This window comes from Vicugna pacos, chromosome 3 (genome assembly GCF_048564905.1).
Source record: "Vicugna pacos chromosome 3, VicPac4, whole genome shotgun sequence".
Classification (NCBI taxonomy): domain Eukaryota; kingdom Metazoa; phylum Chordata; class Mammalia; order Artiodactyla; family Camelidae; genus Vicugna; species Vicugna pacos.
This window is the reverse complement of record NC_132989.1, coordinates 112,169,158-112,183,668: the sequence shown is the minus strand read 5'-3', so window position 1 is coordinate 112,183,668 and position 14,511 is coordinate 112,169,158. Positions and strand designations below refer to the sequence as shown.

Here is a 14,511-nt window from a genome sequence, read left to right as displayed (position 1 = left end):
TACGTGCAGCTTAGCTTCTCGCTATGATGACGGCAAACTTTCTGACGTGCCAATGACATCACTGTAAAGGGTTGAGTACCACGTGGATATACTGGGCTGAACTGCCTGCCTTGACTGTCCTCCTCAATGCCTCAAAATGAATGTAGAAGCAGCCTTACCTTTTGCCAGATGCCCAGTGAGACCTATCTTCAAAGATACATTAGCAGCAAATGTGTAGGTTAACAATGATCTACTTACATGAAAAACATGCAGTAGAAAGACTGAAATTACTCCTGTAGCACACGAGTAGCTTTTTTAAGTAAATCACAGACATACATACTGAAAACTAATAAGGTACGACAAATAAGAAATATAATTTTCCCTGACAGCCCACAAAGCAATTTGTTCTAAAAAGTTAAGAAGAGAAGACAATAGGCACCAAACAGAGCTGGGTAAGCGTAACGTTAAGACACTGAGAGAAACTGTGACACCAACTCTGAGCTTAACAGCATCTTCTCTGAGTCAGAGCTAAAAATCTCTTCAAGCCACCGAACATTGAACCCACCACATCCCGAAGAGCTAAAATGATGCACAGCTGCAAGAACAGCATGTGTATTTAAACTCAGATATAAGTCACCTAAGGAGCTTCTGAGACTAAGCGAAAATGACAAAAATCTACTCTTGGTTCCAAAATCTGTTATGTTGCTTTTGAAATTCTTATCCTCACTTTCAAAAGATAAAATATGGGAAAGCACTTGTAATGATTAACATGCTGTAAAACTCAAAGGAATAATTGCTTACATTTCCTCCCACACCCTGTTCAACCCAAGATAGCACTTGATCAGGCTGTCCCCCAGCTGTCCCACTGGCAGGTCTGTATCACCTGCCAGTCTGCAGGTATCACCGCTATTATAAACTGCATAATTGTCTGGGCCGCCGGGAAGCCACATTAACTCATATTATTACACTGTGTAAATGGAAAGTATTTCTGTTGAGCACTGAAAGATCCTGAGGCTGAGTAGCAATGGATGCATTTTAAACAGAACGGGCACACACGAGCAAGGGAGGGATTTCAGAGAAGTGATGGGAAACCGGGCAGCATGGCCACCTGAATCTGAAATCCAAGTTTGAAAAGGACAGTAGTAGCTACTCTTCAACTAGAGAAAATAGCTGAACTACTCAAAGAGGGGCCGATTCTCTGGCTCTGGAATAACATGCTGTTTGCCAGTATTTTATAACTTACTGCTTCTTCAAAACTCATATTCAGCCCAGTCTGCTGACTGAATGGATTAATCAATGACCATTGACCAGCCCGTTAAAACTAATTTAGCTGCCTGCTCCTTCTTGCTTAAAATGTCCACACTTCTTCCCAGGTGTTGACCAAATTCCCATCCCATCTATCGAAGCTCTCCAGAACATACTCAGTCCTAAGAGTCCACAAGCTGTATTTGTGGAGGAAGATGGGATGTCACCAAGGGTCAATTTCCCCCTACCATCCTCTTGTCCCTCCCCCGGACACTTTACCTCTTTCTAGGCTTCCTATGTACAAGCTAAAAGAATTCCAAGAATCCTCTCAATTGCAGACACAGGAAATATGAAATCCCTATACAATTTGTCATGCCACTTGCCCTCAGTTGCAGAAAGAAGGTTTTAGATTTATAAGAAAAAAGAGCCGTACGTGAAACTGCTATAAGCAGCGAGTAAAACCGTAATTAGCATCTCCTCCTGAGTGCCTAAAACTTTGATACTCACTACTAAACATTCTCAGCGAGGCATATTAACTCCTCTTCCTTCAAAAGTTATTAGAACAGGGAACATACGAAAGGTTTATTCCCCCCTGTAACTTACACATGATGTCTTCCTATTGGCAGCCTACAGTTACAGTGATAAGAATTCTCTGAAATTGTGTTCCAAGTATTTAAGGAAACATGCTCAAAAAATGGAAGCCAGCTACGGTTCACACTTCTAAAACTGTTCTGATGAAGCCTTCCAGGCGCCAGACTCGGCAGCCCACCAGGAGAGAAAATAATATTCTGGGGACATGTCTACAGACTTCAATCTCTGAGGAACATAGGGCTCCTTCCAGCTTTCCTTTTGAGCAGCAAATATCTGTGCAAAACAGAAAAAAAAACAGAGGGAACTTTTTTTTTTTTGGAGCCAATTTGGTCTAACATACAATTTTTGAAGTCGTATAAAGAAATAACAGAAATTACTTCCACTGATGGATGAAGGAGAATGCTTCCTTTAGGCAACATCCAATGAACGGCATGGAAACTACGACCATTAGAGAAATGGCATTTTTAACCCTATGAGTGATGGAGGTTGGAGATTTAGTTTCGCAGACAGGAAAATCTTTTGATTCCAACTCACGCAAAAAAAAAAAAAAATTGCCCTATTTTTGAAGCATGTCAAAAGTTCTAGGAAGTATATTTTATACTTTAATGCTTGCTATGGTTAGGCCTTCTAAAGCATTTCATACAAATTATCATATCACATTCACAAAATCTCCGTGAATTTTGATCACAATGAGGAAGAAAATCAAAACAGGCCCAGTCACAAGGGCACAAGAGAAAGCTGGCACCAAGCATCATCTGGATGCCGGGGCGCAGAACTTGAATCCAGTCCTCCTTTCAGAGCCGCAGTGCCCAGTAGCCAACACGAACCAAAGCAAACAATTCTGAGATCATGCATCACTTCTGACAATGAAAATAAAAATGTACGTGTAGCTCACAATGATTAACTGAGTGTTCACCATGTGCCAACTACTGTCCGAGGATTTTAGGATCAATGATAAAAAGGGACAGACTACCAGTATGGGGCGGGGGCGGGGAGAAGCACGGTCCTCTATGACTGTGTAGATGATGCACATAGATATCTACGCACCTGTATGTGTGACATAGAAAGCCATGATTTCCTGAGAGGGGCATCCTGACTCACTCTTCCCAACGCACCTGAACCACGCAGAGAAGTGAAGGCTGCACACCCAGCAGAGCTCCCACCCGTGAGCCCCAGAGTGTCGCAAACACCCTGCCTCTCGCACAGACGTCCCTGAGCCTGTGCAGGCACGTCAGTGATTAAGCTGCATGTGGGGGAAGCAGAGGACAGAATTCAAGAAGAAGATGCGTCCTGTTTAGCATTTAACAGTAGAAGTAGCTAAAGCTATGAAAGAGGGTCACCAGTAGACCAGGTGCTCTGCTATGTATTTTAGGTCTGTACTCTCTGAGTTTGTCCACACAGCCACCTGAAGACACAGGGGTTATTACCTCCCCTCCATCAACTATGACACTCAGAAGTAGCTTATCCACATGCTAAAAAAAAAAAAAAAAAGGAAACGCTGAGCTGAGAACGCCGTCCTGTTGAGATACAACCACGAAGCCATCCCTCTGTGTGGTCCACCGGCGCCTTTACTACCGGGACACACGGAATCAGGGAGCAACAGAACGTCTCCTTAAAGAAGAAATCCCACCAAAAAATGGGGACATACTGAACTACAAGCTTTAGAATTCTGCTTTACACATAAGAACTGATCAAATGAGGAATAAACTGGTAAAACATGGCAAAGGGTAACGTAAGTACCACAGACAAATAATACCAATCAAGAGCAAGGCAAACGGACCAACTGAGAAACGTGCAGAAGATACAAAAAGACCATTCACCAAAGAATTAGGAGTTCATCTCCTAAATATATGGTATTCAACCTCAGCCATATTCAGTGAGAAGCGAATTAAATGAAGGAAAACACAGTATTTCTCCTATTTAATTGGAATTCGTTGTTTTGTTTTAACTATAATACCCAGTGTTACCAAGATCATGGGGAAACTGGCACACTCCTGCCTTACCTGAAGAAATACAAATTACAGAAACTTTCTGGAGGACAATTTGACAGCATATATCTACAGCCTTGAAAACATCCAGTTCTAGGAAGTAATCCAGAGAAAATAATCTGAAGAAAATGATTTAGCTTTAATCACAGCATCATATTATACCACCCCCAAATGAAAATGCCATCCAGCTCCCAAAACAGCAAGTTGTTTAAGTGACTGATGTTATAGAAAGGTATGGAAAACAGACACAAAAGTGAAAACTAACTCTATGAGAAAAGCTGTCTTACATGCTAAAAGGTAACACAACAGAGGACTCTTCTAAACTTGAAGATGGGTATGGATTCGCATTTCTGCTGCAAATATACTCACTCATTTCAGGAGCTTCCGATCATGCATGAACCTTAGCTTCTTTGAGTCAATTCTCCACTGTCCAAATTTTTAATCATAGTGCGTTATTTTTGAAACCGGAAAAAATTACAAAGGTTTATTTGAAAAAGAGAAAAATATTTCACTACTGTGCTACAGAGTTCTCAAGAAGACAGCAACTTGATAAAACTACTCAATACATCTCTCAAATTTAAAAGCAGAGAAAATATAGGCGTGGCACTGATCAGAATATACATAAGATACACTCCACGAAGAACGAAACCTGTTAACTTTCAGTCAGGCGTTCAGCTAATGAATGAAACGTATTCCAAAGCAAATAGATCACATCCTTTTCAAAAATGTAAAGGCATGATTTTTTTTCCCTGTGTGGTGATATATTCTATATCAAACTATGATCTATTTAGTGGAAAGATAATATATAAAGAACAAAACACTTGAAACTCTGCCATAAATACTATGTTCTTGTGTTTGCATGGCAACGTGAGTGGGTGTGTATGCTGGGTGTCATATTCAGTACAGTTTTTTGCTTTATTTTCTTCTTAACTTCAGTACCATGAATACTTCCTATATAATCAACTATTCTCTAAAAAGATAACTCACAGCTACACAATATTCTCTTGGACAGAGGTGCCACTGTATGTCTATACAAGTACACGCATTTAACTATATACTAGTTTTATTCTAAGATTTTTCATGTAGCATGAATCCTGATGAACAAGAACTGGGTATTACAATCAATATGGAAAGCGATTTAGCTTGAAACAGGCTCTCTCTGGATGAATCCGTAGGTGTTTAGTAAAGCAAATGTGCTACCTGAGGACCTTTTCAGTGTTACCTTTTCCAACCCGACTCAAGCCAAACAGTTTCATCTAAACACTACAAGCCCCAGGCTTCCTGGACCACCCTTCATGTCCTGGGTAAATGTGACACGAACCCTACTGTCTCTGAGACCATCTACACGATGCCCATTTCACGTGTCTGCCCTTCTGGAGAACTCCTCCACCTCCTCAACCAGAGATTCCAAAAATACCATGTTCAGCACCAGTGAAGACAGTGCTAGAGACAAGAGACTGAATTGTGGCTCTTTTATATTTGGAAGACTTGGTTTGCTGCCAAAGAAATTGCTCTTCCTGGAAATTAAATTATTCTGTGTTACTGAAGGTAATGACCGCTATGTTACTCTAATGTTTGAAAGTCCAAATAAAATATTTGAGAGAGAAGAATAAGATAAATTTTAAGAAGTGAGCCTTTTTTTTTTTAGGTTGAGTAGTCATGCTCGGAGTCAAAGCAAACATCACATCTATTTGGTAATTCAGTTTTGTTTTGATGGTGTCCACTACTGCTCTTACTCAAAGTTAAAACATTAACAACCGCCAAACTCTAATTATCCACACTGAGGTAGAAAGTTCCATGGATAACAGCCAGCATAGATCATCATTTTTATGTAGTTAGGGAAGTCAGATTTTGACACTGTCTTTCTTATGCTCAATTGTCACCACTTACGGGGCCATCCAATTACTGGCAGTCAAAGTCTAACATGGGGAGTTGGGAAGAAATGAGTTATTTTTAAGTTGGCAATATATAAATCAGCTGAATCTCATGGACCATATTCTCTATAAATCAGACAGGGCTTTAGACACTCCCCTGGTAATTCCTGATATCGTGTCAAAATACCATAAAATATTTAAAGAGCTCAGCAAAGCAAACTCCTTTAAAGCTACTATATCCGGAATTCTACGACCAGAATTCTTTATAAACCCTGTCAATGAGGAACACTTCTTCCCTACTTGCGATATTTCCTTCCAGGTGAAGGGAACCTAATTAATGTAACACTCTGGCCTCTCCCTGCCCTTTGCTTCCTCTGCCTTTGAAGAATAAAGGCGGCAGCGTGGCCAGCTCCTTCCTTCCTCTGGAGACCCTGCTGCCTGCAGAGGGCAAGGCTTGGGCTCTGGGGCTCAGAGGCAGCTCTGTCCCTTGGTGGGGGGGTGCGGGGAGGGGGGATAGGAAGGGAGGGAGGCTGAGGTCCTGGGACGTCCTCTGACATCACAACAGCTAATCAAAATGGACATTTCCTCCCATGGTGGCCACTTTTTTTTATCTTTTTTTCCTTCCGACATCCCACCTTTTGTCAGGGAGGGTTGGAAAGGAGGATTGGTATCTATCTGGCTCCTTAAAGGCACCATCAACCCAAATTTCTGCACATTTTTTAATTGAAGGTAAACATATACCTGCCTGTGATTTATGCCATGGCATATTTAAATAAGAAAAGATTACAATAAGCACTATACGATTATGAAGATGCTTCTAAACCAAAAGAATAAAGTATTTAAAACGTGAACAAAATGCATCTTCCTTAATACATGTACATCAAATCAATCATTTAATGACAGTTGTGATAATGACATCATGCAAAAAAAGGTCACTAATGAAAAAACTCCAGTCTTCACCTATGCAGGATAAATATAATAACAAATGTCAATGATAGAATTAACTGTTCCCCATCATCAAATGCTATAAACTAAATACCCTATTTACAAATACATTTTATTTCATTTCAAACTTAGAGAAATTTTGACACTGACAGTTATTTAACCAAACATCATGGGTTCACCTGCTTATTTTGGTCCTCAAACCAGAAAGGTCTTTTATTATAACATGTGTCTTACTCTTATAATTGGCAGTTCCCACAATAGCATATAAATTTAAATATAAATGCCCACATTTATTGCCAGAATGTTTTTCTGACTGAAGATAAGTTAGTCTCCTGTTCTATAGGTCACAATCTGTAACAATTTCTAAAATGCATCCAAGCATTATTATTGTTATAATTATGTTGAAGATCTGAGTGTTACCTTGCAGGGGCTGGGCACTTCACTGAAGCAACTAAGAGTGAAAGGGCAAGTGAAGATGACCGTTTATTTTTGAAAAGGTACCAATGAACACACATGTTTTTTTCCCAAGAACTTGAATTTAATTGGGGGTGGGGTGGGTCTTCTCTTTAAGTAATAAATTTAGCTGTTTCCGTTTCTGTTTTCTTTGGCACAACAATATTGTGGTTCAGGGCTCTGTGGTTCTAAAAAGAGCAGCTGTTTAATATTTGACCTCACAGAGAGTGATGCTTATAAAACTGTCTATAATATTCTTTCTACATTATTCAGCTTTGTAGAAAACGTGATCTTAGGTGAATAATGTAACACTAATAGGGAGTATCAAAGGTTTGCAATTTCTGACTGTTAGATTAGAATCTGTTTTTTTAATAATGCTGCTGGGAGATACAAAGGGCTTCTCTTTTATCTCAACTATTATATATTTTAATATGTAAAGGAGTGGCATGTTGCACAGTAGAAAACATTTTATATGGAAATCTACATAATAAAGTAATAATACAATAGGAGTGGGGGAGAATATATCTATTTAATAGCCTTTGTTAGAGATAGTGGTGGCTTTTATAACATATTTAGTAAGACATAAGTGAAGCCGAAGTACTCCTCTTAATATGTAGATATACATCGCTCGTGTTTGTACAAACATTTATCATTACAAGGCACTTATGCACTTCTTTCCTTTTTCCTGAAACCAATCTTTTCAGACTTTCTTACTGTACTCATTCTTTTTAAAGTAAACCAAGCTGGGGGTTGGGTACAGCTCAAGTGGTAGAGTGCATGGGTTAGCATGCACAAGGTCCTGGGTTCAATCCCCCACACCTCCTCCAATAAATAAATAAATAAATAAAGCTAATTACTTCCCACACACAAAATAAAATAAATCATGTAAGATACTACATTATTATTATTGACTATATTCCCTATGCTGTACATTTCATCCTTGTGACTCATTCAGTTTGCTTATTTTTTAAATTTATTTTAGAGTACATATTTATTTATGATACCCATTTTACAGCTGAAAACATTGAGGTCAAAACAGCCTCACATAAATTGCCAAGGACACACAGGCTTAACAGAGACAAAGCTGGGATCCATTCAAAGCCAGTGCTTCTCTCATCTCTGCATCTATCTGAAGCAGAATCCAAAACAGCATTACACTGGGATATACATCCTAATATTACATATAAATATATTAAATATTTAAAAATATGAAATATGTATATATATTCATTCTAGGGAAAAACCCAAGTTTTTCCTCTAGAGATATATTTCTGTCCTGAAATGACAGTTAATGGAATCATAGGTTTCACTATATGTCATTCATTTCACAGATAACTTTTCAGGAATCTTACCAAGGGACACAGGAGAGGCATTTTAGGAAGCACTGTTTCACTTATTTAGTCATTATTTGCAATTTGTCAAAAACTAATTGATACAGAGTCTAACTTCAATATCCTAATACAGCTAAGACATTTCCTACAAATCAATTAACCATGATACTAAGCTTGAAATTACGCTCAGCTGCTATGTGATCAAAAGATAAACAACTGGGGGTGTCATAACCACACACTTTTGTTATGAGTTTTAACATTTTTAATGACCTAGAAGAACAGTATGATAAAATATTTCCATGAGTCTCCTGTGTTGAAGAACTGTTTGTGAATATAATTGCATTCATTAAAGCCAACTAGGCAGTTTATTAATCAGTAGGCTAGATTGGCAAAGAATGTGAAAGAAATTATTTATCCATGACATGTTTAATATTTTCCATTAATATAAAAAGCTGTTGCTTTGGCATATAATCAGATAAACTTGAAGCCAGCAACAAGTATCATCAACTGTTTTAGCCAAAAAAAACTTTTCATCCACATCCACATAACATTTATCACAAAGTCATCAAGGTACCAAAGCTCTGAGAACACCTTTGGAATATGGTTGATGTAAACCATCATGGAAGTCAACTGACGAATTTGACCTACAGGTGTATTTCCGCAAGCAAATAGTCACTGTACCACAGCTTCAATGGAAGTACTGGATTTAAAAATACCTGCTCATCTTCTCTCGGTATTTGGTCAACTTCTGAATTATGGTGTTCAAGTTTAAGCACTCTCAAGAATGTAGCATCTTTTAAAAATAAAAACCTTTATGAAAAATAAAAACTTTTAGGAATAGTAATCCCAGCATAACCAATTCTCCACTAGCTAAATTAAAGTTCACACAGAGAAACAACCATAATGGGTATTCATATCTTCTGGGGATAATCATCAGGAAAAGCAAGAAAGAAAAAAAAAGAATACTCTTGGCAGCTCAAAATGCCAATAATTCCTATTTTAGTTCAATTGCCTTGTTACAACCAGATACACTGGCCTATATAAACTATGTCTGACTTTATGAACAAATTACAGTAAGTTATTTTAAATGTAACTTTAATTTCTTACATAAGGACACCCTGATGCGATTACTCTGGAGAACTCTTCAACAATTCCACATAAAAGCATACCATATAAAAGAGAACTGTGGAAAAGCACAGCAGAAACTAGCAAGTTCCATACCACTGTCAGGGAGAGGACTGCATATTCATTTATCTGTCAAAAGTACAGAATACCATAACTTCATTTGTAATTTTAGGGGTCACTGTGAATGTGATATTATCCTTTTAAGTTATTTAACAAAATTCTAAATTGCATTTTCCAGCTAATATCATTTGAATTCCATGCTTCTCTTTGATGAACTATTTCAGTGGAGAAAGAATTGGCTTGTGTTCTATCTCGAAAGATGTGAAGTTGATGGAAATACTGTAATGTGACAGTGCATGACTTTTATTACGAACAATGAAAACATTAGCGACATCTACAATGATTAGGTCACAGAACTGCACAAACGTACACCAAATGAAGTAACACCTTTCCACAAGACGACGACAATTTTATTAGAGCAGCAACCTCCTGTGCTCACTGCAATTGCCATTCAATCAAGTGCTATCACTTTCAAGCCATAATATAACATAAAACTCACACATCCAATACACGTAGCTTTTCCCCCACCCACCGTCTGCCCTGACGTACACACACAGGCACCGAGTAGCATCGACAAGTCCTCTAAGAATTCTGTTTATAATGGAAAGAGTAGATTCAAAAGGAAAAGTCAAAAGAAGCAAACGAATGTCTACTTCTCCTGTTGCCTCTTTTTGCAAGAAATCTGACATTAGAACAATGCAACAAGCGCCAAGAGTATATTCCAAGTGCTGTTAGAAAGTTTTCTGAATGTGAGTAAGGGGAAAGCACAGCAATATTGGTAAAACTGACCACACTCTTCAGTTAACTCGAGCCACACAGACCTCGCTAGTCTCTCCGTGACGCCAAGACTTCTTAGCTGCATAATCACAGGCCTCCCAAATTTCTGCATCTAACTCCAAACGCAATCATCTTCATCCAAGCTCTGCGGCCCGCACAGACCAGTGACGATGCCGCTTAACACTTTCCCCAAAACATGAAAAATGGATTCTGCGTGTAGCAAAGAGATTTTACGGCAGACTAAAGCACCGAGTCCATATTTGAGGACGCCCGTCCCCCTACCTGTCATACTTCCCCTTGAGAGAGCCCCCAAAACCATGCACAGGTTCAGCCCTGTAATTCCATGTGAGTCACATCACTTTCCCAAGGGAATTTAAAAGTGGTGCAGCTCCAAAGCCTTTTAATCCTGTAGGTGAAACTGCTAACAGCAAAGACATGAACTGAACTACCGTCAGTAGCTGATGAGACTTTAAAGCTGCTGATGGAAGGATGCACAATGAGATAACTCTTAGGTAGTTTCAGCACCTCCCTCTTTTCATGCAAGTCGCTGCAGAAAATTCCAAGCATCTTAAATACCTGCCACATAGTTCCTAAAAGTGAAAATAGATGTGTATCAAGCCTGATACTGTGGTTATAACATATCCCTTTTCTAAACCAACATATTTGCTTGGGAACGTTAGGCAAGCATGTTAAAAACACCTTTCAGAGCCAAAGCAAATCAGATCGGTTCAACTGACGCACGCAAGAGGAAAAAAACACCTTGGAACCACAACCTGCCCTCCTTTTTCTTTTTCCACACTCTGCACCACCCCAACATTTACAGCGAAGCACAACTTTAGGCATTTTTAGAACTAACTGCTCATTGTGGGAACCACATACACACCCCAAAATCTCTCAGACTGTTTTCCTACCACACAGACCAGGGAAGCCGCACCATCTCTCTAGTGACTTAATTCTGAACGTGGTGGCTGGAGCCAGCTGAGCAGCAATCGATGCAAACACATTACACACCAGAATAAGAGGAAGGTCGGCAAAAAAGAAAAGCAGCTTTGCTTTCGGCCATTAATTACGGATCACCCAAATAATCGCATCGCAACCTCCCACGCACATGCACCGGGTTCCAAACCTGGGTTTCAGGCGGCGCTTTCCGGAGCCTCGCTGTCTATTGTCAGGACGCAGAAGCCCCCGAAACCTGTGAATCGAGCTGAAAACGCTTCCTCTGAAACAGCTAAATATAGACCAAAGGGGCCCCGGGTCTGGCGAGCCGCGGGAGAGTGAAGAAACAGCCATGGACGCATATGACTAAGTATTTCCATTTTGTTCTAGCCAAACATCGTAATGACATTGAACATAAGGGCAGAAGACTGGAGGGAAGTCCTCCCCACCCCCACCCGCCTTCTCCCGTATATTAGGGACGTCATGAATGCAACGGGTATGTTCTGGAGGGTGGCGGGGAGCAGTATTGTTGGTGTTGCCCTATATACGCCTCCTCCGGGGGAGATGGGTGGCAGGGAGGGGGAGCACGCAGAGAAGCCACTTGGTAACCGCTCCAAGAAAGGCACTAACCCCGGCCCCCGTTCCAGGCAGAGCCGTCTTCCGAGAGGGGACCCGGCGCGTCCGCGGTCCTCCCCCGGCTGGCAGGACCGCGCAGCAGCCGCCGCCACCGCCGCCCGCCGGCCGGGAGCCGAGGACCAACCCCCACTGGCGGCGAGGAGGAGGGCGAGGAGGAGGACGACGCTGAGGAGGATGCGCCTGGCCCCAGCAGCCCGGCGCAGGCAACTCACCGAACGGCGCGGCGCCCGACTGCCTCCTCGTGAACATGCACCCGCCACCAGCGACAGCTCCTCAGTCCAGCGAAAGGCGTGCGCGCCGCCGCCTGGCTTCAGGGCAAGGTCCTGACCTTGCCCAACTGCAGCATCTTCCGCTTTTGTTGTCTGAGCGCGGCCGCGGGACAAGTGATGCCGGCGGGGAGCAGGGGCGAGCGCCGCGGGGGAGAGAGGCGGCTCCCGACGCGAGTGCGCGGCGCCCGGCCCGGCGGCCCCTCCGAGCGCAGCGAGCGCAGCGCCCCCTGCCCGGCTTCCGCGGGCTCCGCGGGCTCCGCGGGCTCCGCGGGCTCGGGGCTCTTGCGGGCTCCTGCGGGCTCCGGGCGCCGCCGCCGCCGCCGCCGCGCCCGCCGCTCCGCTCGGCCGGCTGCAGCCGCGGGCGCGAGCCTGGGGCCGCCGCGGCTCCCGGCGCCGAGCGCTCCCGTGCTGCGCCCCGCGCGCGGCCCGCGCCACCTGTGCCGCCGCCGCCGCCGCCGCCGAGGGCGAGGCTCCTCCCGCGGCGCGCGGCTGCCTCAGCCTCCACCTATGCCTCGGCGGCCGGCTCGGGCGCCCGGCTAGTGAGGGAGCGTCCGCCCCGCCGCCCAAACCTGCCCTGGGTGCCGAGCATGCCCAGTGCCGCCGCCAGAGCGCCGCGCTTCGCCGTGCGCATTCCACTTCTCCTGGTTTTCGCGGCAGCAGCAGGAGAGAGGGGAGGAGGCCGCGGGCTGGGAGAGAGCCGAGCATCCTGGGGAACGCACACCCCGGCCCTCAGATGGGTGGATGCTCGCGAACCAGGAGAAAGCTGGAAAGGACCGGAGGAAAGCCTGGAACCCTGGGCTGGACCAGTCCTCAAAGGGCTGGTTCCTTCATTTACTTGCAAGATGCTGGCAGTTTATTGTGGTCGGGCAGATGTCAGCCTGCAAACAAAGGGCAGGGGTGGAGGGGGTTCTAAGCTAGCGTGTGTGCGCTTTGAGGCAGGGGCAGGCTAAATGTACCTGTTGCTGGGTACAGGTGGGGCCTCTCAAATCCTGTGGTTCTAGAGCAAAGAAGGCAGGACATCCCTCTCTGGTCTTCCCAAACAGCGTCTGTCCATTCTCACCGTCACTCCCAGTGCTTAGATTTAACGTGCTTTTCGCGGGTGGAGAGACTTTCTCCTTAAACGGAATGCCGCCGGTTTTGTACCTGAAATGTATGTAAACTTCCTGCAAGAAAGACCCTTGTCTAGTCTGGAACTTGAGCGCAATGCTAAATACCCCTCCTCCTCCGCCGCCCCCTCTTCTCTTTTCCAACTGCTGCACCTCTGCCACCTTCTCTTCCTTCTCCCCTTCCTCCTCGTCTTCCTCCTCTTCCAGGCTAAGATGAAAACCCTCACTTGTTCCTTACCCCATAGGCTTCCTATACCTCCTGCATTGTTCCCGTCATTTTCAGATGAGTTTTCTGTGTCACCTCCTGGTTTGACAGCTCACTGACTCCATGGGGACCTCTCTATGCCTCCCTTGCTGTGAAATACAGCAGGGAACAGTGAAAAGTCTTGTTAGAAAACAAGACCCTTGTCTTGTGCCAGAGAAGTCCTCTGGGCCTTCACCCGTGTCCCTCTGTTTGGGAAGTCATGACGGGTCTCGCCCCTACCGCAATTACAAGCCTTGAGCGGGCAGAGCGGGGCGTGCCCGGGGACCAGGGCAATGCCCTTCCGAATGATGCCACAGCTCACCATCCCTGACACTGCAGATCCCAGACTGTCTAAGGTGGTAATTTTCCCCACTTCTCCCCTCCCCAGAGCTGGTGTCTGAGACACAGATAAGCATGACAGCGTGAGGAAATTGTAATCAGAGGGATTCGAGGGGCTGGTAATTCTCAGTAACCAAGTGCTTCTCTTTTATGTCAGAAGAGATTATCCAACAAAGTTAAATGCCTTGAATATTTATCCGGGGCTATCCTCTATTATACTTCGGAGGAAGTTAAAATATAGTTTGAAGGAAGAGCAAAGGAGGAACGTTTAGACAGGTTAAACAGGTAGAAATAAATGCTAAAAACAGCAGATTAAGCAAGGACTTTTCACAACGGTGCAAATGTTCATTATCCATCCTCCTCCGTTGGGGCTGCTCCTGCCTCGATAGGCTTGGTCGCACCTCGAAGAGTAGTTTGCCAGCCTGGCTCCCAGTTTTGAAGCTGGCTGCTTCTTAAAATACTTCAGACTCCTCTGAAGGAAGACACTTCAGGGCCACTTTTCAGCAGCTGTGAACTGTATTTTTTCTTTTTTTTTTTAATTCTCAGAAAGACAGTTCCATTACTGTGGAGTATTTGGTACAAGACGAATTAGCAGTGCTGTGTCCATTAGGCC

At 43.5% G+C, this 14,511-nt stretch overlaps 1 protein-coding gene across 2 annotated transcripts in view; it reads right to left on the bottom strand.

Annotated features, from left to right (window-relative positions):
• The window catches only part of CTNND2 (catenin delta 2), an 875,933-nt gene extending 863,649 nt beyond the window's left edge, over positions 1-12,284 (bottom strand). For both annotated transcript variants that reach the window (XM_015251739.3, XM_072958848.1), the window contains exon 1: positions 12,153-12,284. In XM_015251739.3, coding sequence (XP_015107225.2) covers positions 12,153-12,189 — 37 coding nt within the window. In that variant the 5' untranslated portion in view covers positions 12,190-12,284. The remainder of the gene's footprint in view (positions 1-12,152) is intronic.
• Positions 12,285-14,511: the final 2,227 nt, after the last annotated feature.